This window comes from Loxodonta africana, chromosome 18, assembly GCF_030014295.1.
Source record: "Loxodonta africana isolate mLoxAfr1 chromosome 18, mLoxAfr1.hap2, whole genome shotgun sequence".
NCBI lineage: Eukaryota > Metazoa > Chordata > Mammalia > Proboscidea > Elephantidae > Loxodonta > Loxodonta africana.
The window spans coordinates 65,776,222-65,803,135 of NC_087359.1; the positions used below are offsets into that span (position 1 = coordinate 65,776,222).

The 26,914-nt window shown below is 42.3% G+C and overlaps 1 protein-coding gene across 2 annotated transcripts in view; it reads right to left on the reverse strand.

Moving 5' to 3' along the window:
- Positions 1-318: 318 nt before the first annotated feature.
- Positions 319-26,914, reverse strand: part of TRPV3 (transient receptor potential cation channel subfamily V member 3) — a 52,388-nt gene continuing 25,792 nt past the window's right edge. Inside the window, exons 12-17 of one of the 2 annotated variants that reach the window (XM_064271571.1) lie at positions 25,453-25,618; positions 21,585-21,651; positions 20,014-20,288; positions 18,800-18,912; positions 5,608-5,687; positions 319-5,353 (exon numbers count right to left, since the gene is read on the reverse strand). In XM_064271571.1, coding sequence (XP_064127641.1) covers positions 5,259-5,353; positions 5,608-5,687; positions 18,800-18,912; positions 20,014-20,288; positions 21,585-21,651; positions 25,453-25,618 — 796 coding nt within the window. In that variant the 3' untranslated portion in view covers positions 319-5,258. Of the gene's footprint in view, positions 5,357-5,607; positions 5,688-18,799; positions 18,913-20,013; positions 20,289-21,584; positions 21,652-25,452; positions 25,619-26,914 lie in introns of both variants that reach the window. The other variant, XM_064271572.1, reaches the window with a different exon arrangement.

Consider the following 26,914-nt stretch of genomic DNA (forward strand, 5'->3'; position numbering starts at 1 on the left):
TCCTTCCCTACCTTTAATGGAAGAAACTCTCTGTTCATCACACTGGATGTTCGATTTTTGTTGACTTGGTTCTAAGTCCTCACATGTAGTAGGTGACACATGTTTTTGTAAAATTGGACTGAATTCCTTCCTTTCTGCAGAATTTGCTGTTACTGTCAGAGTGGTAGCCAGGTGCAGAGAGAAAAGATGGTATCTAGAACACTGGACCAACTAAACTTCATGGTCTGGGAGAAAGCTTTGTGCCCTTCACAAGTCCCTCAATCTCTCTACGAGTCTTAATTTCCCTACCTGTTAAATGGGGATATGATATTCACCAAACCTGTGTAACTGTGTTATTGAGATAATCAACATGAGTGAAAGAGCTTTATAAATAGTGAAACATAATCTCAAAGGCTGAAAAAATAGACATAATTCTTTTGGAAGGGGATTTTTCATCAGTACCAAGAGCCATAAATATGTTCATATACATTGATCCATTCCACTCCCAGAAATAAATCCTACAACAAGGGATTCCACTCTTTTTCTATAAGTCCACCCAGACTGTTCCCAGAAATAGATCCTACAGTACGGGGTTTCACTCTTTCGCTATCAGTACACCCAGAATGTCCCCGTGGATGGCACATTCCAAGATTATGGGCTGGAAACATATTTAAGCTAGGATGTGGCTCATGTCCAACTCTCATTTCTTTGCCACTCAAGAAATCACATGCCAGTGAAGCCAGTTATTACAGGAGTCTTTTGTATTAAGTAAATAATGGAAAGCTGTATATCACTAATTGATAAATTCTTTGTGGGTTCTGCAACTCATCAAGACACAGCAGAGTGTCAAGACACTCAGGTTGAGAATTGCTATCCTTATGAAATAACTCAAAAGAATAAAAAGAATGCATATACATGTGATTGGGTTCTTTCATATCCATTCTCTCATTGCCTCATCACATCTCCTGTGATGTAGAAAACAGGGATTTATATCTCTGGTCTCCAAGTAGAGCCAAGAGTTTATAGCCTGTGCCTGACATGTAAACAAAGTTGACAGCCAGCAGGGAGTGATGACAAGGCACTGCATGGGAGCCATATGAACCTCTAACATTTCCTGGCTATGATTTCTTAGGCACTTCACTCAACTCATTGGCTGCATCTAGAGTTGCTGAGTGGTTCAAATGGGGTACTGGACATGAGTGCACTGTAGGGAGCAGACATGTATGACAGCATGCTGGCTGTGTCCCTGAGCTGGTACCAAGAATAGTGCTTCAAGTCTAAAAACACACCTTCCCTTTATCCATTCCTGATGAGCAACACCAGAATTTCTAGTCAGTCTTTGCATCTGCACACCTAACACAAGGATAAAACATGGCCATGACAAGGCAAAATAAATATTTATTAGAAATTAAAAAAAAAAAATTCTTTAATGGCATTAAAATGTTCTTACTCTTATGATTTCTATCTTGAACACAGTTTCACACACACACAACACGAAGAACAAGTATGTAAATTAGAGTTTACAAGGATTAGGCACATTCAGTGAGAACGAGGTGACAATTCTGAGTTCAGAACCAAGATCACAGTAAACGCATGTAAATCAATGCAGAAATCAAGTATGCTTTAGAGGCCTGGGTAATGGCCCATCTACCTGGGCCCTGCCCAGAGCAAAAGGACACAGTTCACCCAGGCCTTGAGGAAGGAGCCCAGCCTCAATTGAATGTCAATAATACTGAGCTCTCTTGGGCAGGCGCCTTCTAAGAGCTTAATGACTTCACAGTACAACCTCGCACACCTCCTCCCACATTCCAGGGAGGAAAGTAAGCATCATTTTTATTACAAACAGATACATTTCAGAATGTTAAGAATTATTCCTGAGGCAGAGTTTAGCTAAAAGAAATTCTCTAGCCAAGAACAGTATCTGAACACTGGAGATCCTATCCCTGGAAAACGCCCTCCCCTTAAGTTACTGAAATGTAAATTATGAACTCTTAAGATATCCCGATATGCCCATGGGTTTAATGTGGTATGGTGTGTGTGTGAGTGTGTGTGTGGGGGGGGGGGGGTTGTGCACACTTGAGTTTTAAACCAGTCATAGGGATTATAAGAATGCTTTGGACTGCCAACATGAGTCATCTGGGTGAAAAATTCTAACTCCATGGCATATGCCAACCCCAAAGACTGACTCAAGTTTACTGTATAGCTGTGCTTTAAAAAAAAAAAAAAAAAGCATGATGCAGGGGGAAATCCATGGTCCAGGAATCAGGACATTCTGGCTTCAATAAACTCTGATATGACTTCCTATGTATCAGGACTTTGAACAAGTCTACTTTCCTTTCTGTGCTTTGTCTCCAGGTGTAAACTGAGGGCACTGGTCTTTTCTGGCTCTGATACTCTTCAACTCATTGCTTCACTTTGCCTTGGTGAACCTGCCGAGGTTCAGGCCACTTGACTGACTGAAAGCCCTTTGAGGATGCCACTCCTGGGAAGAATATCCAGTATGAAACGGTCTTGCCAAAAAATTCTACCCAGATCTACAGACAGCAGCTCTCCATAATATGTGAGAAGATAAAGACCCAATTATTGACTTCTATTTGCCAAACCTCCTAGCTTTTGTCCATGTGTACAGTGGAGAGCTATATGAATTTAGTCAAAGCAATTCTGGAACTCCCAGCTTCAAAGTGTGGAATATGATGCCATAGATCCAAACTCTTGCCCTTCAACCCAGGATATCTGTCAACATAAATTCAGATAGGTAGCCCCAGATACTGGACACTGATTCCTAAACTCTCCAGGTTAACAGGGACCATAAAGTTCATCCAGTTATGATTCTAACAATATCCCGAAGAACTACTCAACCAGCTTCCACTTAAATACCTTCAAAATCTGGAGCATCTGCCGAACTGAATGGAACCAAAATCTTGCTCCCTGAAACTTCCAGCATTTGGCACTAGTTCTGCCTATCTGGATCACATCTGCTCCCCCTGCCTCCATGACAGATCCTCCCCCCCGCCCCCCCCACCAAAATCTTCTTTCTCCAGATGGCACATCCTTAGCCCCTTCTATCCTGCTCACATTTAAGCTTGGTCTGCCCACTACAGTTTACAGCACTAGTTGGCTCGGTAGGTCAGCTGGGAGTGTAGGAGGCTGCACCCTTTACACACCCCAGTTCTCCCCAACCGAGCAGGGAAGTGGGGCCTCTAACACATGGACCCATCAGAGTCATGAAGGCCAAGTTTCTACCCATCAAGTTAACCCAGCACCCAGAGTGAACTGCTTGGCCTGGACTCCTCAGTTTGCCTCAACTCATATGAACTAGCCAACTGCCAAGTATCTAAGGGCCAAATTTATTTTTGTGTCATTTAAAATTAAGATTATAATTTTATAATTCCACCTCAAAAATTCTCACATGAATCCTTTCACCAGATAACTGACGCAGAGTGGACTTTCTGGCTGTTTAGGCTCCAGTTATTTAGAAAATTACCTCGACTTTCCACATCACCTCTGCCCCCAAACAACTCTTATTTAATTTCTGGGAGGGAAGAAAACAAGAGGATGAGGATCTAAAAACAAGCCCCAAGTCTTGGCAAACATTCTTCTCTCACAAGCCTTCCCCTTTCAGCTACAAAATTCAGAGTTAACCAAAAATATTGCATATCAGAATTTTAGGTATTTTGTTAAATTCCCCTAATGAGAAGTACTGATGTATGATAGTAACCTCTGGGGTTTAAAACCATATAAATAGATCATCTGCTACTTGTGTTTCAGATGAAGCAACTGTTCCAGCTCAGAGGCATGCATTATTGCAAGACTGGGACAAGGAAAAGAGTCAAGCCCTTTCACCCACATCACAGCAGCCAGATGGGACCTACCTGACATATTCCACATGGACTTTTATGTGTATAAAGAAAAGCTTTTTATCCTTGTGGTGGCCAACCTGAGGCCAAGTATAAAATACTTACATCCAGCCCAAAAGCCCAAAATCTATTTCTCAACTTTTAAAAAGCACATGCTTCATCTGAAGTGATTTTCATTCAAAACTGAAATGTCTTTTCTATATTGAAAATAAAATCTCTGTGTTAATTCCACTACTAAAAACGTTCCTCATTGTGAAACAGTTTGAGCCTTGGGGTATGTCATGGATTGAATTGTGTCCCCCTCAAAATATGTGTATCAGTTCGACCAGGCCATTATCGTGTGATTGCCTACCATTTTGTCACCTGATGTGAGTTTCGTATGTGTTATAAATCTTACTTCTGTGATGTTATGAAGGGGGATAGGTGGAAGTTATGTTAATGAGGCAGGACTCAATCTACAAGATTGGATTGTGTCTTGAGCCAATCTCTTTTGAGATATAAAAGAGAGACTTGAGCAGAGAGACAGGGGTACCTCATACCACCAAGAAAGCAGCACCAGGAGCAGAGCACGTCCTTTGGACCTACACAGAGAAGCTCCTAGGGTTCCTGCGAGGAGAAGCTCCTAGTCCAGAGAAAGACTGATGAAAAGGACCTTCCTCCAGAGCCAACAGAGAAAGAAAGCCTTCCTCTGGAGCTGATGCCCTGAATTCGGACTTCTAGAGTACTAGACTATGAGAAAATAAGTTTCTCTTTGTTAAAGCCATCCACTTGTGGCACTTCAGTTACGGCAGCACTAGATAACCAAGACAGGGTACCAAGGGCACCCTCATTCCAAGGGTGGTTCCTGTTCTCTGAAGGTTCCTGAAGGGCATTTCCATAGCTCATGCCCCTCCTCTCCCAAGATGTTCTGCTTAGCTCAGCCCCTTGAACATTCTGGGATGGGATCAAGAGTCTCCCACAAATTCAAGCAACCCAGTCACAAGAGGGCAGATGGTGGCAAGTGTGAGGTGGAGTTGAGGTGGTGCAGGGGCTGTCAAGGAGAGATTGCAGGAGGAAAGACTCCTGTCCCTGCTCCTCCGACCACTACCCCTTCCCCACCACCCCTTTGTCCCAGCCAAGCAAACCTACAATTGGCGAAATCAGGAACCTCACCCAGGACTTCAGGAGACTCCCAGGCCCAGGACTTCTGGCCATGGGTTTACACGGACTCTTTGCAGAGTAACAAAATCCAGGATGTTTTCCATTCAAACTGACACCTGCATCTCAGCTCAGTTCAGTCACCTACCCAGCATGAGGGTGTGTTCAGCTTCTAAGTAGGCAAAGCCAGGCTCTAGTCATGCTGAGAAGCCCCTCAATACGAAGTCCAGGACTCAGGCTGAGGCATCAGGCAGCCCACACGTCCACCAGTTCTGGGTTCTCCTTCTACACTGAAGTTTCTGGAAATTCATCTATTTCATCAAACGCATTGAGAGTGGTTTTGCTGTTGCTCCTGGACAAATTTTGGATTTTGTTGAGATCTGCTTAAAAAAAAAAAAATCTAGAAATACAGCACTCAATACTAGGTGCTTCCATATCTTAGGTGCACCACCTGATTTTTAGAAGTTATCCCAGTTAGGGTTATAAAATGTCAGAGCTGGAGGGGACCTGAGAACCTGTTTAACTCAACCCCTCCCATTTTATAGATAAAGAAATCAAGGCTCTAGGGCCTGATTTGCCCAAGTTCACTCGGTCAGATAGGTGTTGTCCCCACACTGCCTCACAGCAACAGTACCTGTCCGTTTCACAGGTCCTGGGTCCTCATTAAGGAAGGAGACGTGAGTTTTCCATTCCGTCCACTTCACCTCATTGATCCTGTGAGTGCAAGAATCATTCCCATTACTTCACAAGTACACCTCATTAAATGCAAACAAATAACACCATGTTGGGGGATGTCCTATTTCCAGATAGGTTACTCAGCTCCCCATCTGTCCAACCCAGGGATCCAGAGCACTCCTGCCCCACATGGACAAGTCAGCATGATTAGGGTTTGAAACCTGCCCAAGTCCCCATTTTCCCAGGTCTCAAGGGATCGATTTTCCACACAGATGGGGCTCAGAAAGGCTATAAATTGCTCAGAGAGGTGTAATAGCACACCTTCAGACACTGGCCAGCTTGGCCTGATTAGCCAAAGGGAGCCCACAGGGAAGGAAGGAAGGATACGAGCAAGGAAGTGAGGGACTTAGGGGGGCAGGCAGACAGGCAGGCCCAGCTAAGGAGATGTGAGCTAAACTCATGGAAATTTAGCTAGGGTAAAAAAAAAAAAGGTCACACTAAAAGAAGGTTAGGAGGTGGAGCCAATATGGTGCTATAGACAGAAGCACCATGCCGTCCCTCCATAGCAAAGACCAAAAAAACTAAGTAAAACACAGACAAGGATCAAATGAAGAGATAAAGAACTCAGCCAAGCACCAAATAGAATAAGAAACTGACAGAGAACAGAGAGCGAAGAGAGATGTGTGGAGGTCTCCTATCAGCTAACGCAACATGGATTTACCATCTTGGACTCTTGTCGGAGATCAACAGACAGGGAGCACAGGAAAGCAGCTTCATGGAGCTCCCAGCAGAAGACAGAGCACCCAGTAACCAGCAATATACACTTTCCCACACCCCACCTTTCTTCTCCCCATTCAGCCTCTGCCACTTCCTGCTGGATGCAGTCTCTTGGCCGGGAGGCACCAGCTTCAGCCTTCTGCTGCTTGGATTCACCCTGTCCACTCTGGCCAATTCCCTCAGTGCCATTTGTTTGTTGCTGATGTTGCTTTTTTCTGCTTCTTTTGGTTTCTTTCCTGCCTCTCATCTTCACCTCCTTTCTCATGAACACCTCACTCCATGTGCTATCGTTGCTTCTTCTTCAAAGGCTATGAAGCATTACTCAGCTGGGGAGCTGCTTCCCAATCTTTGCTGCCACATTGGTGGGGTTCCCAGAGCTTTTCTTGTTTTGTTTTTTTCTGTTTTGTTTTGTTTGTTTCTTTGTTTGTGTTCTTTTTCTTTTCACAGCATGGAAGCCCCATTTAGCCAGGCCGTACTGCATGTCTTGGGAGCCATTTCCCCAGTCTGCTCAGCCATGCTGGTGGGATCCCTGGGGGCATTTCCTTTTTTTTCTCTCTCTCTTTTTTCTTTTTTGTCTTTATTCATTTCTCAGTTTCTCATCTCTCTATACACACCTTCTTTTTCTGTCTCCTGAATACCTGGTGCTGTGTGACATCTCTGCCCCTTCTAGCCACTGGGGAAGTGGCTCCCAGGCTGCAAGTACAACCTGTACTCCCCGGTCTTTGCAGCCACACAGGTGGGATCCCTGGGGGCATTGTGTTTCTTTCTTTTTTTTCTAATTTTTATCTATTTTTCTCTTTTTCTTTTTCTCCATTTCTCAGTTTCTCACCTCTCCACTCCAATGGCAAGCTCCCTTAGCACACTTTTTTTCTTTGTTTTTGGCTCCTGTTTCTCTCTTCTTTCCCATATCTATCTTAGCCCCACATATCACAAACTCCCCTCTTCTTCCTACCTAACTACACCATGCACTGAACATCATGCCTCTGACCAGCACAGACATGGCCTACGGGAAACTGCCCTGCACTGATTCTCGGCCTGCCCTAGTACATGCCACAAACAATCCATCCCAGCCCCTCCCCTTCAGCTGGACCTGCCCTGCTGCACCATAGCTGAGAGACTGGCCCTGCTCTTTGGACAATGAGGTAAAAATTATTGTATCCACAGATAAGCAAACAACAAAGAATGCACAGCCTGCCTGCTCAGACATAACCAAATAAAACAAATAAGCAGGATGAAACAAACAGATCTACAATCAATAAATGAAGAAAATAACCACTGAATGTCCCAAAGAGAGCAGACAATATCAAAATAAAAATAAAACAGGACAGGATGGTTCCAGTAGGCATCCAAGATAAAACACCAGATGACTTTCCGTAGAAGAAGAGGCACTAGAACTACCTGATAGGGAATTTAAATCTCTAATACTTAGAGCTATCTAAAAGTTGAAGCAAAAAGCTGGAAAAAATAGACAAATTTAAGGAAAAGGCAGACAAATTCATGGAAAATACAGACCAAAAAATTGAAGAATTCAGGAAAATAATACAGGAAAAAAATGCCCAAATAAATTCACAACTACAAATCATACAAAAACAGCAATTAGAAATCCAAAAGATAAGCAATAAGATTTCAGAAATGGACAGTGTCATAGAAGGGCTGAGGAGCAGGTTCGAAAAAATGGAAGACAGAATCAGCGAAATTCAAGACAGACATTTAGATACAACTTTGTTTGAGGAAAAATCATAACAAGAACACAGAAAAATGAAGAAACCCTGAGAATTATGTGAGATACAATCAAAAGCAAAAATCTGTGAGTGATCAGAGTTCAAGAAAAAGGGGAGAAAACAGAAAACACAGAGAGGATCTCTGAAGAATTGCTAATAGAAAACTTCCCTAATATTATGAAAGATAAAAAGCTGACCATCCAAGAAGCAAAATGTACCCCATATAGAATAGACACCAGAAGAAAATCACCAAGGCATATCATAATTACACTTGCTAAAACCAAAGACAAAAAAGGATTTTGAGAGCAGCTCAAGAAAAACAAAAAGTCATATACAGAGGGGAAACAATAAGACTAAGCTCTGATTATTCAGCAGAAACCTTGCAGGCAAGAAGGCAATGGGATGAAATATATAAACCTTGAAAGACAAAAATTGTCAACCAAGAATAATATATCCTGCAAAACTCTCATTCAATATGATGGCGACATTAGAACATTTCCAGATAAACAGAAATTAAGGGAATATATAAAAACCAAACCAAACTTACAAGAATTATTAAAGGGAGTCCTTCAGTTTGAGAACAAACAACATCAGACCATAGTCTCAGTCTAGGCCACAAGATAGTGACAGCCAGACACCAACCTAGGAAATAAACTCTCAAGAACTATCCAAAACCAAAAGAATTACAACAGCAAACCAGACAGGTTAATCTGTAAATGACAAAAATGTTAGAACAATAAAAGAGGGAATAAATGGTGTAGGTATAGAACATTCTAATGGAGAGGAAGGCAAGGCAATACCAAGTAATAATAAACTGGTTCAAACCTAGGAAGATACAGGTAAATTTCAAGGTAACCACAAAGAAATTTAACATCTATTCATCAAAATAAAGAAGAAAAAGATAAAGTCTCAGTAAAAACAAAATCTACAAAAACAAAAGAAGGGAAAAACAAATCTACAAACAAAAGGAATTCAGCACAGGAGTGTAAGAGAAACAAAGAAAACATCAGCACCACACACACACAAAAAAAAAGCACTATAAAATGACAGTAATAAACTCTCACCTATCAATAATTACGGTGAAAGTAAATGACCTAAATGCACCCATAAAGAGAGAAAGAGTGACAGAGTGGACTAAAAAAAAAAAAAAAAAGGATCCATTAACATGCTGTCTACAAGTGACACACCTTAGAAACAAAGACATAAATTTATTAAAAATCAAAAGATAGAAAAAGATATATCAAGCAAACATCTACCAAAAAAGAGCAGGAATGGCAATACTAACCTCACATAAAATAGACTTTAAAACAAAATCCACCATAAAAGACAAAGAAGGGCCCTATATAGTGATTAAAAGGACAATCCATCATGAAGATATAACCATAATAAACACCTACACATCCAATGACAGGGCTCCAAAATACATAAAACAAACTCTAACAGCATTGAAAAGAGAAAATGACAGTTCCACAATAATAGTAGGAGACTCAACCCGCCACTCTCGGTAAAGGACAGAATATCTAGAAAGAAACTCAACAGATACAGAAGAGGTAAAGGGCATAATCAGCCAACTTGCCCTCATAGATATATATAGAACACTCCACCCAACAGCTGCAAAGTACACATTCTTTTGCAACGCACATGGAATATTCTCCAGAATAGACCACATCTTAGGCCACAGAGCAACCCTCAACAAAATCCAAAACACTGAGATAATACAAAGTATCTTCCTTCATCACAATACGATCAAGGTAGAAATCAACAACAGGAAGAGCAAAGAAAAAATCAATTACATGGAAACTGAATAACACCCTGCTTAAAAGCCACTGGGTAATAGAAGAAATCAGAGATGGAATCAAAAACTTCCTAGAATTAAACAGGAATGAAAACACATCATAACAAAACCTTTGTGACACAGAAAAGGCAGTCCTCAGAGGTCAATTTATAAGAATAGATCCACACATCATAAAAGAAGAAAGGGACAAAATCAAAACATTAGCTACACAACTAGAACAAATAGAAAGAGAACCAAAAAAAAAAAAAAAGAAGAAGAAGAAAGAAAAACCCACAGCCACCAAAGAAACAAAGGGAACATTAAAACGGAGAACATTAAAACAGACCCAACTGAAATAAAAGGATCATTACAGAGTATGAAGAAAAATTACACTCAACAAATTTGAAAGCCTAGAGAAAATGCACAAATTTCTAGAAACACACTAGCTACCCAAACTAACACAAAATGATGCTGAAAATCTACATAGATGCATAACAAGAGAAGAGAGATTGAAAAGGTAATTTTTTAAAAAAAAAAAAAGCTCCCAACAAAAAAAAAGCCCTGACCCAGATGACTTCACTGGAGAATTCTACCAAACATTCAGAGAAGAGCTTACACCAGTACCACTCAAACTATTTCAGAACATAGAAAAGGAACAGATACTTCTGAATTCATTCTATGAAGCCAGCATAACCCTGTTACCGAAACCAAGCAAAGACACCACAGAAAAAGAAAATTACAGACCAATATCTCTCATGAATATAGATGCAAAAATTCTCAACAAAATTCTAGCCAATAGAATTCAGCATCATGTCAAAAAAATAATACACCATGACCAAGTAGGATTCGATGGTTCAACATTAAAAAATCAATCAATTAATCCAACACATAAATAAAAGGAAAGAAAAGAATCACATGATCATTTAAATCTGCACAGAAAAGGCATTTGACAAAGTCCAACACCCATTCCTGATTAAAAAACTCTCAATAAATTACGTATAGAAGTGAAATTTCTCAACATGATAAAGGGCATCTCTGCAAAACCAACAGCCAACGTCATTCTTAATGGAGAGAGGATGAAAGCATTCCCCCTTGAGAAAAGAAGCAAAACAAGGATGTCCTTTATCACCACTCCTATTTAACATTGTGCTGGAAGTCCTAGCTACAGCAATAAGGCAAGAAAAAGAAATAAAAGGTATCCAAATTGGTAATGAAGAAGTAAAACTATCCCTATTTGTGGATGATATGATACTATACATAGAAAACCCAAAAGACTTCATGAGAAAACTACTTGAACTAATAGAAAAATTCAGCAGAGAAGCAGGCTATAAGATAAACATAAAAAATCAGTTGTATTCCTATACACCAATAAAGAGAACAATGAAATCAGGAAAACAATACCATTTATAATAGCCCCTAAAAAAATAAAACACTTAGGAATAAATCTAACCAGGGATGTAAAAGACCTATGCAAAGAAAACTACAAAACACTACTGTAAAAAAAAGAAACCAAAAAAGATCTACATAAATGGAAAAACATACCATGCTCATGGATAGGTAGACTCAATATTGTGAAAATGACAATTCTACCCAAAGCAATTTACAAATACAATGCAATCCCAATCCAAATACTAACAACATTCTTTAAAGAGCTGGAAAAACTAATCATTAACTTCATAGGGAAAAGGAAGAAGCCCTGGATAAGTAAAGCACCATTGAAGAATAAAGTAGGAGGACTCGCACTACCTGAACTCAGAACCTACTATACAGCTACAGTAGTCAAAACAGCCTGGTAATGATACAATGACAGACACATTGACCAGCTGAACAGAATTGAGAACCCAGATGTAAAACCATCCCCCTACGGTCACCTGATCTTCAACAAGACCCCAAAGTCCATCAAATGGGGAAAAGACAGTTGTCATGGATTGAATTATATCCCCCAGAAAAAACTGTCTATCAACCTGGTTAGGCCATGATTCCCAGTATTGAATGGTTGTCCTCCATTCTGTGATTGTAATTTTAAGTTGAAAGGGTTAGGTGGGGTTGTAACACCACCCTCACTCAGGTCACCTCCCTTATTCAATGCAATGGGAGTTTCCCTGGGGTCTGGCCTGCACCACCTTTTATGTCTTAAGAGATAAAAGGAAAGAGAAGCAAGCAGAGAATGGGTACATCATACCAACAAGAGAGCAGTGCCAGGAGCAGAGCACATCCTTTGGACCCGGGGTTCCTGCACAAAGAAGCTCCTAGTCTGTCGGAAGATTGATAAGAAGGCTGACAGAGAGAGAAAACCTTCCCCTGAAGCTGACACGCTGATTTTGGACTTTTAACCTACTTTACTGTGAGAAAATAAACTTCTCTTTGTTAAAGCCATCCATTTGTATTATTTCTGTTATAGCAGCACTAGATGACTAAGACAGAATTTGGCACCAGGAATGGGGTGCTGCTCTAACAGATACCTAAAATATGGAAGTGGTTTTGAAACTGTGAATGGATAGAGTTGCGACAGTGGCAGAGGACCAGCTGGAGCCAACTCACGGAGCAAGAGAGCTGAGTGCCTGTGCTTAGGAGGCTTCCTGGCAGAGTGGGATGCCTCTAGGCACTTATCGGTGGAGCTACAGAGCTTTGGAACACTTGCTCCAGCAGGGCAGATGCGGGCATGAGGCCCGAGGAGCTGGAAGGCTGAGAAACCAGGAAGCAGAAGCTGAAAAGACACCACAAAAAGCTGAGCTGCCTCAGTCTCAAAAGGTATGGCCAAGACCTCAGGGGTTTCAAAGGGTGGAGCCATGGCCTCTGGTGTTTCTAGGGGTGGAGTTCCCACTCAGCTGGACTAAGAGAATGGGGTGTCTAAAGCTGAGGGAGCAGAGTTGCTGTCCTAGTAAGCCTAGAAGGCAGAGGTGACGCCCAGGGCCGAGGAGCCTCCACTCAGGATCCAGAGAGTGTGGCCAATATCTAGAGGCTGGAGGGCAGGGTTACTGCATAAATTGCCTCAGAGAACAGAGGATTATTTTCAAAGCTTTGAGAGCTAATGTAATGTGTTCTGCTGACTTGCTTGGTGCCTGTTATCCTTTCTTTCGCTCCAGTTTCTGCCATTTGTAATGGAAATGTCTAACTTGTGCCTGTTCTGCCATTGCATCCTTGGAAGCCGATAACTTGCATTGCAGATTTCACAGATGAAGAGGAATTTTTGGATTTTGGACTTTTGACATCATGGGGTGAATATGTCTTGCATGTTGCAAGGATGTGATTTTGGGAGGCCAAAAGGTGGAATGTCATGGATTGAATCACATCCCCCCAAAAATGTGTGTATCAGCTTGGTTAGGCCATGATTCCCAGTATTGAATGGTTGTCTTCCATTTTATGATTGTGATTTTATGTTGAGAGGGTTAGGTGGGATTGTAACACCACCCTCACTCAGGTCACCTCCCTGATCCAATGTAATGGGAGTTTCCCTGGGGTTTGGCCTGCACCACCTTTTAACTCTTAAGAGATCTCTTAAGAGATAAAAGGAAAGGGAAGCAAGCAGAAAATGGGGACATCATACCACCAAGAAAGCAGTGCCAGGAGCAGAGAGCATCCTTTGGACCCAGGGTCCCTGTGTGGAGAAGCTCCTAGTCCAGGAGAAGATTGATGAGAAGGCCAACAGAGAGAGAAAATCTTCCCCTGGAGCTGACACCCTGAATTTGGACTTTTAGCCTACTTTACTGTGAGAAAATAAATTTCTCTTTGTTAAAGCCATCCATTTGTGGTATTTCTGTTATAGCAGCACTAGATGACTAAGACAACAGTCTTCTTAACAAATGGTACTGGCAAAACTGGATGTCCAGCTGTAAAAAAAAGAAACAGGACCCATACCTCACACCATACACAAAAACTAATTCAAAATGGATCAAAGACCTAAATATAAAGCCAAAAACTATAAAGTTCATAGAAGAAAAAACAGTATCAATGCTAATTGATGTTAATTACATCATTAATGTAATTAATGTTAATTAATGGCATTAATGTTAATTAATGCCAATGTTAATACACAGCATTAACAGGATACAAACCATAACCAACAACACACAAACTCCAGAAGATACACTAGATAACTGGGATCTTCTAAAAATTAAACACTTAGCTCATCAGAAAACTTCACCAAAAGAGAACCTACAAACTGGGAAAAAAATTTTGGTTATTACAAATCAGACAAAGGTCCAATCTCTAAAATCTACAGGAAAATCCAATACCTCTTCAACAAAAGACAAATAATCCAGTTAAAAAATGGTCAAAGGAAATGAACAGATGCTTCATCAGAGAAGACATTAAAGCGGCCAACAATCACATGAGGAAATGCTCGAGATCACTAGTCATTAGAGAAATGCAAATCAAAACCACAATGAGATACCATCTCATCCTGGCATAACGGGCATGAATCAAAAAAACAGGAAATGACAAATGTTGGAGAGGCTGCAAGGAGATCGGAATTCTTATGCACTGCTGGTGGGAATGCAAAATGATACAACCATTTTGGAAAATGATACAGTGCTTCCTTAGAAAGCTAGAAACAGAAATACCAAATGATTCAGCAACCCCAGTCCTAGGAACATATCCTAGAGAAATAAGTGTTGTCACACAAACAGACATATGCACACCCAAGTTCACTGCAGCATTATTCACAATAGCAAAAACATGGAAACAACCTAGGTTCCCATCAACAGATGAATGGATAAACAAACTATGGTACATACACGCAACGTACTATTACGCATCAATAAAGAACAACGATGATTTTCGAAGCATCTGTTTACACGGATGAATCTGGAGGGCACTATGCTAAGTGAAATAACTCAATCACGAAAGGACAAATATTGTATGAGACCACTACTGTAAAGACTCATGAAAAAGTTTACACACAAAAAGAAACAATCTTTGATGGTTATGAGGAAGGGCAAGGGTGGAGATGGAAAAACACTAAATAGACAATAGATAAGTGATAACTTTGGTGAAGGGTAAGTACACAATTCTGGGGAAGCCAGTACAACTTGTACAAAGGAAGGTCACGGAAGCTCCATAGACACATCCGAACTCCCTGAGGGACCGAATTGCTGGGCTGAGGGCTGTAGGGGCCATGGTCTCAGGGAACATCTAGCTCAATTGGCATAACATAGTTTATAAAGAAAATGTTCTACACTCTACTTTGGTGAGTGGCGTCTGGGGTCTTAAAAGCCTGTGAGCTGCCACCATCAAAGATACTCCACTGGTCTCACCCCTTCGGGAGCAAGGAAGAATGAAGAAAACTAAAGATACAAGGGAAAGATTAGTCCAAAGGACTAATGGACTACATCTACCATGGCCTCCAGCAGACTAAGTCCAGCACAATTAGATGGCGCCCGGCTACCACCACTGACTGCTCTGACAGGGATCACAATAGAGGGTGCCAGACAGAGCTGGAGAAAAATGTAGAACAAAATTCTAACTCACAAAAAAAAGACCAGACTTACTGGCCTGACAGAGACTGGAGAAATCCCACGTGTATGGCCCCCAGACACCCTTTTAGCTCAGTAATGAAGTCACTCCCGAGGTTCACCCTTCAGCCAAAGACTAGACAGGTCTGTAAAACAAAATGAGACCAAAGGGGCACACAGCCCAGGGGCAAGGACTAGAAGGCAGGAGGAGACAGGAAAGCTGGTAACAGGGAACCCAAGGTCGAGAAGGGAGAGTGTTGACATGTCATGGAGTTGTTAACCAGTGTCATAAAACAATATGTGTACTTAAAAAAAAAAAAAAAAAAAGGTTAGCGTTCAAACCAGTAGCCTGGGTAGTGCAAGTGGTTTGTGACTGGCTGCAAACCTAAAGGTTGCTGGTTCGAACCCACCCAGTGGTGCTCCTAAAGAAAGGCCTGTGACTACTTCCATAAAAATTACAGCCAAGGAAAGCCTTTGAAGCACTTCTACTCTGTAACACATGGGCTCACCATGAATCGGGATCAACTCAACAGCAGCTAACAACAACAGGGTTCAAACCCCAGTAAGAGTGGGCCATGTCCAGGGTGTGGGATTACAACTGGAGACCTTGGTTTGCCTTAAACTCACATTCAGAGTGTGGCTGTCAAAATCAGACACATCTGTTAGGGTAACAATTACAGTTATCACTTCGTAACCAACATGAAGCCCTCCACCCCTTGACCTCATGTCTTTCAATTATGTCTTTTAGCCAATAAATGCATTCACGTAACCAATAATGTCAAAGATTACGCTTTACTTTGTCTTGCCTTTGACTGATCTCCATCACTAGAAACCAATCAGAATACTGTGTTTTGTGCTTCCTCCTCCAGCCGTACAACCGTGTGCCCCCAATTGCTCCTACTTGGATCCATGTGTTCCATTTGCTGGTACTCCGCCTTTCCCCACTGCAGTGTTCTTTTGTGCTGCAGCTGTCTCTTCCCTCAGTAAAACCCTTGACTTTCCCTTTTAATCAGGCTTCATGGTTTTGCTCTGTGACGTTGCTTGGTGCCAGACACACGGAATTTCAAAGACATCCTGCCTTCTACGACCCTGGGGACATGGAGAACAAGGGCCCAGCCAGCAGAGTCCTTTGGCTCGCCACCTCCCCAGATCTCCAAAGGTCTTCTAAGGTAAAGTCTCTGGAACGTGTGCTCTGCCTTATTGCATAGAGTTCTGTGATTTTATTGAGGATCTGTCTTTACTTTCATTTTCAGTTCACTCTCTGAACGTCCTGAAGAGTTCATTGCCAAACTCAGTTTGGTGGGGCTGCTCCTATGATACCCCCAAGCCTACTCTGGGGAGATCAAAGTTCCACCCATTAAGTTTGAGTCCGCTTTCTCTTTTCTAGTGCACTTTCAAGCTACAGCACACATTCGGGTTTCAGGTTTCAGTGCACATTCAGGTTTTTTTTTCCCCCCCTGCTTGCAACTTTGGGTTAAAATTTGTTTGACCTAGATCTGGTGCACATTTGAGGTTATTCCTTGCAATCTGGCATTGTGGTGGTTACTTTTAAGACATGAGAGACCGAAAGTAATGCTTCTCGAAACCACTTTTTGTTTTTCTGTGTACACATTTCTTTTTTTTTTTTTTTTTAATGTAGGTTTTTCAGGTTAGTTGACCTCACAGACTGATAAATTACGTATTTTTGCTGTTTCATTTTAACTTGCTTCTAACCTCCTGCCGTCGAGTCAGTTCCAACTCATAGTGGCCCCAGAGGATTTCCAAGGCTGTGAATCTCTATGGAAGCAGACTGCCACATCTTTCTCCCCTGGAGCCGCTGGTGGTTTCGAACCGCTGACCTTTCAGTTAGCAGTTGATTGTTTTAACCACTGCGCCACCAGCTTCTAATCTAAAAAATTATGTCTGACTGTCCATCTTGTATCAAATTAAAAGCCATAGCTAACAATTACTGTTATATATATATATATATATAAAACTGTTTAGCCTTCCTTATAATCTTTTTTTTTTTTTTTTTTGGCACTACTCTAAGAAACTTTAAGATAAATTAGTCTATTTGAAAAGTGTTCCCACCACTTCTATGTTACCAGGCAACAGGCTGAACTCACACTCCTTGAATTTCAAAAGTTGGAGGCGTAGCTCCACAAACGACTGAGGGCTTTGCCTCAATCTTCTAACTTCCAGAAATGAAAAAAACTATATGTTCCAGGTTTTTATACCATTACACAAGTGACAATGATTTTTACAACACCTGACACCAAGATAAAGGAAACTTTTGAGTCTGAAGTAACCAAGCCTGACTACAGACAAGTCCCTTCAAAGATCCAACAAATCCCTTTTATATTAATGAAGTAACATATTAATGTACACCTTTGTAAACTTTTGCCTCCAAGCCTTGATGAAAACTGCTGCAATTAAGGTCTTTTTTTTTTTTTAAGAAGCACATAGAAACTATAACATAGGCTATAGCTAACAGCCTGGCCATTCAATCTGTCCACTAAGGACCCTCGGACTGACATACAGAGCAAGCGTCTCTGAGGATAAGACATGGCTTTGTAACCAATATGAAGCCCCCCCAACCCCTTGTCTTTCACTTATGTCTTTTAGCCAGTCAACGTATTCATGTAACCAATGATGTCAAAGATTATGCTTTACGTTGTCTCACTTTTGACGGACCTCAATCACTGTGCACCAGTCAGAACACTGTGTTTTATACTTCCTCCTCCAGCCCTATAACCATGTGCCCTCAGTTGCTCCCCCTGGATTCCTGTGTTCCGTTTGCTGGCACTCTACATTTCCCAGGAGCAATGTTCTTTTGGGCTGCAGCTGTCTCTCTTCCCTCAATAGAACTTTTTACTTTCCATTTGAACCAGGCTTTAGGATTTTGCTCTACGACAACAGTCAGAAATGATGGCTTCTGGAGGGTGGGGCTTTCAGTCAGAGAAGTAGGTTGAGATAAGGTTATCCTCAAAGAGGGTGGTTTGTAGGATCAGGCAGCTGGGTAGGGGGTAGGAAGTAGTGGACTCAATCAGAAAAGGCACTCATGGGATGTGTGAGCACTTTTTTTTAAAGCAAAAAGGTTGAGATCTGTGAAAAGTGGCTGTCTCACTTTCCGTTTCGCCAGTGATAAAATGTGCCACAGGTCCCTGGTGTTACATGAGCCCACAGAGGGTAGACGGAAGGACAAACAGTGTCAGGTCTTTTCTAAACCAAGAGGGCAGGGAGGGCTGATGGCAGCCTCCTTCCCTTCTACTACTGAAGCTGGGGAACCCACAAAAGCAAACTCTGTCTTCTGAAAAGGCCGGGAGAGACAGCGGCTGTGGTTGTGGCCAGCAAGTGGCAGCGCTGTTTCTCTACCATCCCGCTCACTGACTTTTCTCTCTTTACCCACCCCAAACACTACTCCCAAAGGGCCCTTCTCCTTGTTACCGCAAACAGAGTCGGAAATCGTTCTCTGCTACTTTACACAGTTCTCCCATCCGGAATCTGCTTCTCAGCCACTCTGGTAACATTTTCTCAAACTCCAAGATCGTCCTGGCTCTCTGGGGAAATAAACAAGCCTAAGCGTATTGCTGAAGAACCCTGACTCAGCAACGGCCCAGGGAGCACAGATCCGTATGAGTGCTTGCACACCTATGTGCATACACACACCTGCATACACACATGTGTGCATACACACACATACAGCCACCCCCGCTGAATGCTTAATGTATAGATCCTAGGGGTTCAGCCACTCCAAAGAATTCAAAAAGTGAGAAAGCAGAAACTTTGGGAAAGATGTCCAAATCATTTTAAACATGACCCATAATGTTCCTAGAAGTCCAGTCAGTCCTAATAGGGAATTTTAGGGTTCTGAAATCCCATAGTAAAGGGAAGTTCAGAAGTCATGTAGTCCTACCCCATCCCAGGTTTGGAATCCCCTGAGCAGTTTCCCTGGCAATAATTTGTCTAATGTCTCCTGAATAGTGTCAACAATATCCAGTTAAGACCCTAATCATTAGAAATTTCTTGTGTCAAATGAAATTTTCTCTCTGTGCTTCCGCCATCGCATCAGTTCTGTTCCCTGGGGTCTCGGAAGGGGGCTGTTCCTTCTTTCACAAGTAGCTCTCCCGATGACTGAAGGAGCTTCCACCTATTTCAACCCTGGTTCCAACAACCATTCCTCACGCAGCATGGTTTCCAGTTCTTTCCCAAACCTGGTCACCACCACTGGACATATCCTATGGGTTGGTATCCTTCAGCATGTGAGGCCCAGAGCATGTGAGGAGTGTTGAGGTCAGGATGGAGTGGAGCAGGATGTCACCTCCTTTGTCTTAGACTCTACTCTCCTCTTAATACAGCCTAAGGTCACACTTCAACATCTACATATAACACCACTGATTCTAAGTCAAGTACTCCATAAAACAAAAAAAAGTTTTTTTTTTTTTTTTTGGTAAGCCTGAGTTTTTCTCACTTGTGCTGGTGTATGAAACCTAGACCCTGTGCTCAAGGAATCTAGATGAAGGCTTCCTCAAACCTTGTCAGTCACCAGGGGATCTTAAGCAATTCCCAGGCTCCAACCCAGACCCACTGGTGCTGATGGTTTCAATGACGATGTATTCAACTGAGTCCCCCATCCGCTCCCCATGGAGGCCTTGACCTACCTGTAGGCGCCAGATGCGCTCACTCTCCTTGGAGACATTCTCCACAGTCTCTCCCATCAGGGCGATGAGCATGTTGAGGAGGAGGACGAAGGTGAGGATGACGTAAGTGATGAGCAGGAAGAGAAAGAGGATGGGGTACTTGGAGTTCTGCTGGATGTTCAGGTCACCCAGGCCTATGGTGAGCTTGAAGAGTTCCAGCACCGCGTCACCGAAGCTGCCGTAGGAGCTGCAGTTGCTGTTGTCCTTGGAACACTTCTCGATCAGCGAGGCCAGGGCTGGGAGGGCATACAGGGTGTTCCCTTCAGCCTCTCTGCCTAGCTAATTACCCAACAAACTTGTGCTTAGCTGCACATGCACACATGCCTGGACATGCATACATACACACACACACTCTCTAAACACACATACTGAATACCTGCTGTTTCCTTCTCTCTGGGCACTTAAATTCCATCTCAAGCCTTAGCGCCTCCAGAAGCTGCATCAGGCTGGTTTCTCTACCCTGACTTCCTGCAGAAAGGTCTTGTGCCTAACAAAGTCCACACTCTTCTCTCCCTCTTCTACCCCACAGTACAGCCCACGATTACCCATTGCTCATTACAGTCTGTGTGTGTGTCCTTGGCTCCCAGACAAAGCTTTGAGCTCCTGAATTCCTGTAGCCTGGTTCTGCTCCTCCTCATTCCTCCTAAATTCCTGTAGCCTTGGTCTCTCTGCCCTCATTTGCCCAAGACTGTGAGATCCTGAGTCTCTTTATAAAGTTCTCTAGTAAGTTCCTCATGGGCAAGGCCCAGGGCTCCCCCTTCTCTTCTTTCCAACACACCACAGTAGTTGCTCATTGCAGATTGAATGGATAGATGAATGAATGAATGGACCAGTTAATGAATAGATGAATAAAAGACCAGTTGAAGCAAATAAATAAGCGAAGTTTGACCCAGAAAAGCTAAACAGCTGTCTAATTATAAATGCCAATGTTCATTTAAAAAAAAAAAAGCTGGCATGGGAAAAGAAAACCATGTTTCTCTATGCAGAGGATAAAATGAACACAGGTTGTGCTGTTCCCTCTGTTGTAAATGGAAAGCTTTTAAGAGGGGGTCCTTACTCTGGGCCCCCAGCAGACCAGAGGTTCTCACAGATACATGTGAAGCAAACTGCAAGAGCAACATGAAACGAATGGCAAGGCCAAAGGAAGTTATCCAAAGGCATTACTTTACTTCTATTCTTCAAAGACCATCAGTCAAATTCCAGTGAGCTTTAGTTTCCCCATCTGTACAATGGGGGCAAAAAAAAAACCTACAGCTGTGAAAGTGGGGGACCTATTACGTAGTGGATAAGAGCAACAGACCTGGTATCAGTCCCGGCTTCTCTAAGCCTCAGTTCCCTTATCTGTGGGTGGAGATAATGATTGCTGTTTGATCAAGTTGCTGGGAAAAGTAAATGAGACAATGCTTGTAAAACACTACCTGCCACTCAGCCAGGTATAATTGCTGCCGAAGCGCCTAAGTCCTTTGTCATTGTGACATCTGGATAAAGTGCTCTACAAATGCGGGAGTGATTATTATTTATAAATCAATTACCTACTCCAAATCCAAGAAGGAACAGGATATATACAAACAAGAACTTTAGAACATCATGCAAAATAACCTACAAAAAAAACAAATGATTCAAGTGTCAGTTTGAACACATATACGCTCTGCGCTGAACTCCTTCCCAGGTCCTCCCAGTCCCCACCTTACCCATGCCTTCACTCAGCTCACGCTTCCTTCTCCCCAGCTAAGTCCACTTGGCTCTCCAAAGCTCAGCTCTGGGCTCTACCAAACCTCCCTTAAACCCCCTAAAATGGGTCGGTGGCCCCAGTGGCTGATGCCGCAGAGACAGACAAGGCTGCCTCAGATCCACTCAACTGTGACTAAAATCCAAAGAAGCCTTCTTTGCCTTGCCTGCTCCAGCCTCATGTTCTCCCCTTCCTCCATCCTCTGAGATCACTGTCTGCCTCTGCCCCTGCTGATTCACCCTGTCCATGGGTGCCTTTCTTCATAAGGTCTCACATCTGGACTCTTCACACCTCCTGGGAGCAGTGGTATGCTGGAGCTAGCTCATACCAGCTCACAAGAGCTGATTGTCAAATTTTCATGAACGTGGTGAGCTCGTTGTTAAATACGGCCATTATTAAAAATTATATCCTATAAAGTTATAATTAAAATAAATTAAAAATAAAGATAATAAATATTGGAAACTTATCACTTTCCAGTTATTTTACTACATTTTACTATTATCTCTGCGTACAAAATTTACGCATACTGTATCTGTAGTGAAAACACTATACAATGGTATGTTACCGCACATCTTTTCAACTACTTGTTAACTTCATATTGGTAGCTGGAAATCAGCCATGGAGGGAATATTTACACCATGGAAGTTGGCAAATGCTACAAATCAGGGTTCAACTCATTGTTTTGTTGGTTGTCTAGATCTAGAATTAAGAAAGTGATGGAGAAAATCTTAATGTAGATTTAACTTAAAAGTGCATCCTGCCTGTAGCCATTATATGTGAATAGCACAAAAATATCGATGAAATAGTCTTCTAGTATTCGACAACTATTGCTCACATCGTTGACAATCAAGTGACATTTCAACATAAGTCTTCATTGTTTCACTTTCATCTTACTCCTTGAAGTAAAATACATACATACATATATATATCAACCAACATTCATGTCAGAACAACACTCTTTTGTCAATTGTAACCAGAGGGTGGCAATTGTTGTTGTTGTTGTTAGGTGCTGTCGAGTCGATTCCAACTCATAGCGACCCTATGCACGACAGAATGGAACACTGCCCGGTCCTGCGCCATTCTCAAAATCGTTGTTATGCTTGAGCTCATTGTTGCAGCCACTGTGTCAATCCACCTCATTGAGGGTCTTCCTCTTTTCCGCTGACCCTGTACTCTGCCAAGCATGATGTCCTTCTCCAGGGACTGAGTCCTCCTGACAACACGTCCAAATTATGGAAGACGCAGTCTCGCCATCCTTGCCTCTAAGGAGCATTCTGGCCGCACTTCTTCCAAGACAGACTTGTTTGTTCTTTTGGCAGTCCATGGTATATTCAATATTCTTCTCCAACACCACAATTCAAAGGCGTCAGCTCTTCTTTGGTCTTCCTTATTCATTGTCCAGCTTTCACATGCATATGATGTGATTGAAAATACCATGGCTTGGGTCAGGCACACCTTAGTCTTCAGGGTGACATCTTTGCTCTTCAACACTTTGAAGAGGTCCTTTGCAGCAGATTTACCCAATGCAATGCGTCTTTTGATTTCTTGACTGCTGCTTCCATGGCTGTTGATTGTGGATCCAAGTAAAATTAAATCCTTGACAACTTCAATCTTTTCTCTGTTTATCATGATGTTGCTCATTGGTCCAGTTGTGAGGATTTTTGTTTTCTTTATGTTGAGGTGTAATCCATACTGAAGGCTGTGGTCTTTAATCTTCATTAATAAGTGCTTCAAGTCCTCTCCACTTTCAGCAAGCAAGGTTGTGTCATCTGCATAACGCAGGTTGTTAATGAGTCTTCCTCCAATCTTGATGCCCCGTTCTTCTTCATATAGTCGAGCTTCTCATATTATTTGTTCAGCATACAGATTAAATAGGTATGGTGAAAGAATACAACCCTGATGCACACCTTTCCTGACTTTAAACCAATCAGTATCCCCTTGTTCTGTTCGAACAACTGCCTCTTGACCTATGTAAAGGTTCCTCATGAGCACAAGGACATCGTACATGAAGAAAGCAAGAGGTCACTGAAAAGACGGGAAAGAAAGAAAAGACCAAGATGGATGTCAGAGGAGACTCTGAAACTTGCTCTTGAGCGTCAAGCACCTAAAGCAAAAGGAAGAATTGATGAAGTAAGGGAACTGAACAGAAGATTTCAAAGGGCCTCTCGAGAAGACAAAGTAAAGTATTATAATGACATGTGCAAAGACCTGGAGATGAAAAACCAAAAGGGAAGAACACTCTCAGCATTTCTCAAGCTGAAAGAACTGAAGAAAAAATTCAAGCCTCGAGTTGCAATAGTGAAGGATTCCATGGGGAAAATATTAAACGACACAGGAAGCATCAAAAGAAGACGGAAGGAATACACAGTCATTATACTAAAAAGAATTAGTCAATATTCAACCATTTCAAGAGGTGGCATATGATCAGGAACCGATGGTACTGAAGGAAGAAGTCCAAGCTGCTCTGAAGGCACTGGTGAAAAACAAGGCTCCAGGAATTGATGGAATATCAATTGAGATGTTTCAACAAACAGATGTAGCGCTGGAGGTGCTCATTCGTCTATGCCAAGAAATATGGAAGACAGCTTCCTGGCCGACTGACTGGAAAAGATCCATATTTATGCCTATTCCCAAGAAAGGTGATCCAACCAAATGTGGAAATTATAGAACAATATCATTAATATCACACAGAAGCAAAATTTTGCTGAAGATCATTCAAAAATGACTGCAGCAGTATATCGACAGGGAACTGCCAGAAATTCAGGCCGGTTTCAGAAGAAGACGTGGAACTAGGGATATCATTGCTGATGTCACATGGATCCTGGCTGAAAGCAGAGAATACCAGAAGGATGTTTACCTGTGCTTTATTGACTATACAAAGCCATTTGACTGTGTGGATCATAACAAATTATGGATAACACTGCGAAGAATGGGAATTCCAGAACACTTAATTGTGCTCATGAGGAACCATTAGGTTGGCAATAGGTACAAAAAAAAACCAACAAATATCTTGTGAGATTCAATTGGCTATGTGGAAATTACAATAAAGAGTATTGTATATTTTATTGTTATTTATAAGGTGTGCACTACAAATCTCTTATATACTAAAATTTGTAATAAATATGTGCGTGTATACACATACACTTTAAAAAAAGAAGCAGTTGTCACGTCGACTCCAACTCATGGCAACCCATGTGTGTTAGAGCAGAGCTGTGCTCCGTAAGGTTTTCAATGGCTGATTTTTCAGAAGTAGATTGCCAGGCCGTTCTTCCGAGTGCCTCTGGGAGGACTCAAACTTCCAAGCTTTCAGTTAGCAGCAGAGTGTGTTAACCATTTACACCACCAGGGACTCCATACACCTATATATGCCTATATATTTTTCCGGAGAGCCAGTTCTTTAAATATTTACCAGCACACCACTGCCTGAGAGTAGTAACATTCCTTCAGAAAGTGTTATCTCTTCCCAGTGCCCAACAAACCCTGACATTTTAAGTTCTGGGCATTTCAAGCCTGATCAAAGGCAAAGCGAGACCATGGCACTAGGGAGAAAGAGCAGTGGTCTTCCCCTTAAGAAAGTCCTTTTTCCTCTCCAGACCTCAGTTTCCCCATCTGATATTCCCTGAGGGCCCTCCCTTCCGCACATCTCTGACCATCGGCTACTCCCAACGCACCTTCTGGATCATGACACTGTACATGCCCATGGACTGGAACCCCCGCGTGTAGTAGAGCATGTTCGCCCAGCCCAGGGCCATGGCCAGCACGAGGCAGGCGAGGTACTCTTTGTAGGCAAACAAGTACAAGAAGACAGACAGTATCACAAGCACAGCTTGGATAAAACTGTTCAGGAGACACAGGAGACAAGGGCCTTACTTACTCCTCCTCAGCATCAGGGCAGAGATAGTTAAATTCCCAAACCTCCCTTAAACCCCCTGAACGGGTCAGTGGCTCCAGTGGCTGATGCTGAAAAGACAGACAGGGCTGCCTCGGATTCAATCAATTGTGACTAAAATCCAGCCTTGTAGACCGTGCCACCAAAGGCAAGTTAGAGGTCAGTCATGGCCTGGCTGTAGCTGATGGAGACTTGTTAAAAATACAGACCTCTCCTGGGCCCCAGAAGATTCTGATCCTGAAGGTCTGGGGTTCAGCTCAGGGTGCTATATATATTTTCAAGCCACCCAGATGATTTCTGATTTGGGAACCACTGAAGTAGACTGAACATGCAAATGGTTGCATTTTTTAATCAAAAACGGCAAAGCTGTCAATGTCTGTACTAATAAGCCAACCATAACAATGACAAAAAACCAAACCCTTTGCCATCGAGTAAATTCCAACACGTAATGACCCTATAGGACAGAGCAGACCTGCCCCATAGAGTTTCCAAGGAGTACCTGGTGGATCTGAACTGTCGACCTTCTGGTTAGTAGCCGTAGCTCTTAACCACTACGCCACCAGGGTTTCTATCATAACAAAAGCCCCCCAAAATCTACTACATTTTTATCTCTTTTTTAAAAAAAGGCACACTATATACAAACATAGAAAATCAAAATACATGCCCCATGAGTTATTCAGACACCAGGATTAAAAAAAAAAAAAAAAAAAAACTCTTGCTTATAATGCCAGGCAGTCTCTGTGATAAAATATATATATGTGTATATGTATATCTGACCGAAAGTTAGAACACAGACAATCTTGTTTGTCGGGTACAGTGAAGAACAAATACCTGGACGATCAACTTCATTTGGGAGGAAAGGCGCCTACACCTTCTACACTTCACTAACAAAACAGACAAGAAGCAGAAGAGCAGGACAACACACTGGTGTTTTTTGCCTACACTAAAACCAGTGGCTACGTAAATGGGTTTTTCTTTGGCATCATGATACTTTCTCAAAGGTGACAGACTCACATGTGGTTGGCATCATGGCCCATCCATTTATTGCAGTATCTACACCTGACCTACCATTTACTGCAGTACCTGGGTTAGTCACACGCCCACAGGGGTGGAGAACTCAGCCCATAGCTCTAGAAAGCAGGTACATACTTAATAAAGTACCTAGGTATTGGAAACATCAAGCCAAGATTCAAGGTCCTATAGACCCAGCCTCGCAGATGCTAAGACGAGGGACTTCGGTGGGG